This window comes from Salmo trutta, chromosome 15 (assembly GCF_901001165.1).
Source record: "Salmo trutta chromosome 15, fSalTru1.1, whole genome shotgun sequence".
Taxonomy (NCBI): domain Eukaryota; kingdom Metazoa; phylum Chordata; class Actinopteri; order Salmoniformes; family Salmonidae; genus Salmo; species Salmo trutta.
Window position 1 is genome coordinate 54871758 of NC_042971.1, and position 6000 is coordinate 54877757.

General features: G+C 42.3%; 1 protein-coding gene across 3 annotated transcripts in view; it reads right to left on the reverse strand.

Moving 5' to 3' along the window:
• LOC115149369 (contactin-associated protein-like 4) overlaps positions 1 to 5778 on the reverse strand; it is a 203596-nt gene extending 197818 nt beyond the window's left edge. For 2 of the 3 annotated variants that reach the window (XM_029692184.1, XM_029692182.1), the window contains exon 1: positions 5455 to 5777. In XM_029692184.1, the coding sequence (XP_029548044.1) occupies positions 5455 to 5578 (124 nt within the window). In that variant the 5' untranslated portion in view covers positions 5579 to 5777. Of the gene's footprint in view, positions 1 to 5454 lie in introns of all 3 variants that reach the window. The other variant, XM_029692183.1, reaches the window with a different exon arrangement.
• Between the last annotated feature and the right edge of the window lie 222 nt (positions 5779 to 6000).

Here is a 6000-nt window from a genome sequence, read left to right on the forward strand (position 1 = left end):
GAGAATCCAGCGGGTTCTGGTATTCTTTAATAGATGATTCTAAGATTTGTATTTCATCATGTATATGTTTTTGCTGTTTGAACTTTGTTATAGGGCCAAAAAGATTGGAGAAGTGGTTACCCATACATTTCCGTTTTGGATAGATAGAGCTTGGTGTTGTTGTTTGTTTAGTGTTTTCCAATGTTCCCAGAAGTAGTTAGAGTCTATGGATTCTTCAATTACATTGAGCTGATTTCTGATGTGCTGTTCCTTCTTTTTCCGTAGTGCATTTCTGTATTGTTTTAGTGATTCACCATAGTGAAGGCGTAGACTCAAGTTTTCTGGATCTTCATGTTTTTGGTTGGATAGGTTTCTCAATATCTTTCTTAGGCTTTTGCATTCTTCATCAAACCATTTGCCATTGTTGTTCATTTTCTTAAAATTAACGGTTTTCTGTTCGGTTTTCTGATTGAAATGTTTAGATTAGCTAGGGAAGCTGAGCGGTCAAATATACTGTTTAGGTTTTCTACTGCCAAGTTTACACCTTCACTATTACAACGTTTTGCCCAGGAAGTTGTCTAAAAGGGATTGAATTTGTTGTTGCCTAATTGTTTTTTGGTAGGTTTCCACACTACTTTCCTTCCATTTATTGCATTTCTTAATATTATTCAGTTCCTTTGGCTTTGATGCCTCATGATTGAGAATTGCTCTGTTCAAGGAGACTGTGATTTTGCTGTGATCTGATAAGGGTGTCATTGGGCTGACTGTGAACGCTCTGAGAGACTATGGGTTGAGGTCAGTGATAAAGTAGTCTACAGTACTACTGCCAAGAGATGAGCTATAGTAGGAGTCCACTCAAAGCCTACCATGGACTATGTACAGTCTTGGCCAAAAGTTTTGAGAATGACACAAATATTAATTTTCACAAAGTCTGCTGCCCCAGATTAAATGATGGCAATTTGCATATACTCCTGAATGTTATGAAGAGTGATCAGATGAACTGCAATTAATTGCAAAGTCCCTCTTTGCCATGCAAATGAACTGAATCCCCCCAAAACATTTCCACTGCATTTCAGCCCTGCCACAAAAGGACCAGCTGACATCATGTCAGTGATTCTCTCGTTAACACAGGTGTGAGTGTTGACGAGGACAAGGCTGGAGATCACTCTGTCATGCTGATTGAGTTCGAATAACAGACTGGAAGCTTCAAAAGGAGGGTGGTGCTTGGAATCATTGTTCTTCCTCTGTCAACCATGGTTACCTGCAAGGAAACACGTGCCATCATCATTGCTTTGCACAAAAAGGGCTTCACAGGCTAGGATATTGCTGCCAGTAAGGTTGCACCTAAATCACCATTTATCGGATCATCAAGACCTTCAAGGAGAGTGGTTCAATTGTTGTGAAGAAGGCTTCAGAGCGCACAAGAAAGTCCAGCAAACGCCAGGACCGTCTCCTAAAGTTGATTCAACTGCAGGATCGGGGCACCATCAGTACAGAGCTTGCTCAGGAATGGCAGCAGGCAGGTGTGAGTACATCTGCACGCACAGTGATGCGAAGACTTTTGGAGGATGGCCTGGTGTCAAGAAGGGCAGCAAAGAAGCCACTTCTCTCCAGGAAAAACATCAGGGACAGACTGATATTCTGCAAAAGGTACAGGGATTGGATTGCTGAGGACTGGGGTAAAGTCATTTTCTCTGATGAATCCCCTTTCCAATTGTTTGGGGCATCCAGTAAAAAGCTTGTCCGGAGAAGACAAGGTGAGCGCTACCATCAGTCCTGTGTCATGCCAACAGTAAAGCATCCTGAGACAGTTCATGTGTGGGGTTGCTTCTCAGCCAAGGGAGTGGGCTCACTCACAATTTTGCCTAAGAACACAGCCATGAATAAAGAATTGTACCAACACATCCTCCGTGAGCAACTTCTCCCAACCATCCAGGAACAGTTTGGGGACGAACAATGCCTTTTCCAGCATGATGGAGCACCTTGCCATAAGGCAAAAGTAATAACTAAGTGGCTCGGGGAACAAAACATCAATATTTTGGGTCCATGGCCAGGAAACTCCCCAGACCTTAATCCCATTCAGAACTTGTGGTCAATCCTCAAGAGGCGGGTGGACAAACAAAAACCCACAAATTCTGACAAACTCCAAACATTGATTATGCAAGAATGGGCTGCCATCAGTCAGGATGTGGCCCAGAAGTTAATTGACAGCATGCCAGGGCGGATTGCAGAGGTCTTGAAAAAGAAGGGTCAACACTGCAAATATTGACTCTTTGCATCAACTTCATGTAATTGTCAATAAAAGCCTTTGACACTTATGAAATTCTTGTAATTATACTTCAGTATTCCATAGTAACATCTGACAAAAATATCTAAAGACACTGAGGCAGCAGACTTTGTGAAAATGTATATTTGTGTCATTCTCAAAACTTTTGGCCACGACTGTACATACGCAGCATGTGACCCGTTTTGTTGGTTATATTGTCATTGTTAGGGGGGCATATGGGGGAGGGAATGCTGTCACCTCCAGGTAGGTGTTTGTTTTCCTGTGTGCTGAGGGTGTCAGGTTCTTGTCCAGTTCTGGCATTTAGGTAGCCACAGATCACTGTTGAGATCATTTCCTTTTGAATTTCTAGCCAAATGTAAAATGTTCCTGCTTTGATCAATTTAATAGAGTGAGTTAGGTCTGCTGTATATCAAATTAACATACCCACTGAGTCTATTCCCTGTTTCACACCTCTCTCTCTGTCTCTCTCTCTCTCCCTCCATGTCTCTCGCTCTCTCTCTCCCTCTGTCTCTCTCGCTCTCTCTCTCCCTACATCTTTCTCTCTCCCTCTGTCTCTTTACATCTATCTCTCTCTCTCTCTCTCTACCTCTACCTACCTCTCTGACTCTCTCTTGCTCTACCTCTATGTCTCTTCCTTTCTGTCTCTTCCTCTCTGTCTCTCTCTCTCTACCTCTACCTCTACCTCTCTCTACCTCTATGACTCTCTAAAAGGTCCTCAGTGATGTCACCATTGCCCTTGATTCTAAGCAATGTTGTGCTGCTATTTGTATTGACTTGGCCAAAGCTTTTGATACGGTAGACCATTCCATTATTGTGGGCTGACTAGGGAGTATTGATGTCTCTATGGGGTCTTTGGCCTGGTTTGCTAACTACCTCTCTCAAAGAGCACAGTGTATAATGTCAGAACATCTGCTATCTCAGCCACTACCTGTCACCAAGGGTGTACCCCAAGGCTCAACCCTAGGCCCCATGCTCTTCTCAATTTACATCAACAACATAGCTCAGGCAGTAGGAAGCTCTCTCATCTATTTATATGCAGATGATACAGTCTTATACTCAGCTGGCTCCTCCCTGGATTTTGTGTTAAACACTCTACAACAAAGCTTTCTTAGTGTCCAACAAGCTTTCTCTGCCCTTAACCTTGTTCTGAACACCTCCAAAACAAAGGTAATGTGGTTTGGTAAGAAGAATGCCCCTCTCCCCACAGGTGTGATTACTACCTCTGAGGGTTTAGAGCTTGGGGTAGTCACCTCATACAAGTACTTGGGAGTATGGCTAGACGGTACACTGCCCTTCTCTCAGCACATATCAAAGCTGCAGGTCACTCGTCTTTTCAGTTCGCTGCAGCTAGCGACTGGAACAAGCTGCAACAAACACTCAAACTGGACAGTTTTATCTCAATTTCTTCATTCAAAGACTCAATCATGGACACTCTTACTGACAGTTGTGGCTGCTTTGCGTGATGTATTGTTGTCTTTACCTTCTTGCCCTTTGTGCTGTTGTTTGTGCCCAATAATGTTTGTACCATGTTTTGTGCTGCTACCATGTTGTGCTGCTGCCATGTTGTGTTGCTACCATTTTGTTGTCATGTTGTGTTGCTACCATGTTGTGTTGTCATGTGTTGCTGCCATGCAATGTTGTTGTTTTAGGTCTCTCTTTATGTAGTGTTGTGTTGTCTCTCTTGTCATGATGTGTGTTTTGTCCTTTATTTTTAATCCCAGTCCCCGTCCCCGCAGGAGGCCTTTTGCCTTTTTGGAGGCCTTCATTGTAAACATGAATTTGTTCTTAACTCACTTGCCTAGTTAAATAAAGGTTAAATAAAAAAATATATAAAAATGTCTCTCTCTACCTCTCTCTACGACTCTCTCTCTCTACCTCTCTCTCTACCTCTCGCTCTCTCTCTTTCAGTCTCTTCCTCTCTCTATATATACACTTCTGTCTCTCTCTTCATGTTGTACACACACACACACACACACACACACACACACACACACACACACACACACACACCATAACTAGACAGGTGCCATGTTAGTTGCAGGGAGATCACATGGTGTTGCCTGTAGGCACAGCATGCAAAATGACTTTGAATTAAAACTTGTTTCACATTTATTTCTCTAAATTTACAGTAACTGAGAGACCACTCCATTACCCCACCTGTTATCTAAAATTATCTGTGAAATTGTAATATTATGTTTTCTTGCCATTTGCCAGCTGTAACCTATGTCCATTGGTCCTGTAATGCATTATGATTGCCTGCAAAACGTACCTTCAGAATCGAAGCAGCAACCATGGCTACACTGATGATCAGAATCAGAGGGTTAATTTACACAAGCACTAGCTTACTGGACCATTTCTATGTCTTTCTCTCCCACACACACACACACACACAAATATATATATACACACACATACCATTCCGTGGGACCCCGTTGAAAATAAGCTTGTTCAGGAGATTACGCAGTATGTGGGAAATTAAGAAAATAACACATGCATTGTCCTTTTGAACGTTGACTAATGCAACCTATGATCGATTATATACGCAGTGGCCAAGCTTCTAATAGGCTACTCTTTATAATACTGTATCTTCAAGTGCATAATTGTATCATTTGTTGACCCTGTCGCATTTGGTGTAGCAAATACATATTTGCGGGGATAAGCACTGATACCATAACCATTACACTTAACCGCAGGGTTATAACCTAATAATAACAGCTGCTAAAAATATGACACTGATATTCCCTGCACTGCAAACTCTGACAGCTCAATGCATGTTCCCTTTTGACACGCTGGATGGGCTTGCTGCGCATTTCTGTCAAGTCAGAACATCATCATCCATGGCGGGTATCCACATGGCTAAAGGGGAAGCTCTGTTTAATCCATGACAGGCAACAAAAATATTCTGAACAACATATTCAACCACTCGGCGCAAGAGGTTTAACACATTAACTACAACGCCCAAACGAATACACATCAATAATGTCACCGCTGACTGTGGTAATTTGTCAACAAAAAGTTGCCTAAAGGTTTATATCCCCATAATACAAGTAACAAATAAACCACTATATTAAATAACTCAGACTATATAGAAAGCAGAGAAAAAAGTTGTCTTAATAAATCCAATACAGCATATTCCACGCCATACCTCTCCGTTTAAGTTGAAGGAATCTTGTTGTGTGTGTGCTCACCTTTTCCAATTGCCCCATGTGAACACCAGAGAAGGACTGCGAGCTGTAAAATCATTCCACTGTGTTTTCTGATCCTCAAATCCATGTTCAAAATGAAATGATGCTGCCGGAGGAGAGCGACCATTCCTGTCCTCCTCTAGCTCGGTAAATGATTTGCGTGTGCCTCTCGCTGTGCTGCCTGTGCGTCCGCTCTGTGAAGTGTTCTGCCCACGCCATGCGACTGGTTCCGACTCGAGGAGGAACAGTTGAGAGAGAGCTGAGAGAGAAATAGACACACCTCTACAGCCCATATTAAAGTGCCCATTATTAACCACCGACTTCAAGACCAATAAACTATATAAAAAAAACATTCCTGGACTTAATGTTGTCTGCTATCAACTAACATCTTGTAACATTTAGCCTGTGTCATGATTAGTTTAACTATATATAGTCATTTGTGAGAAGGGTAGGCAGTCGCGGTGGCAGTGAGGAGCGAGGGAGACAGATATCATCGAATAAATAAATATTGGCCCCAACTTTACAATATTTACAAAATAACAAACCGAA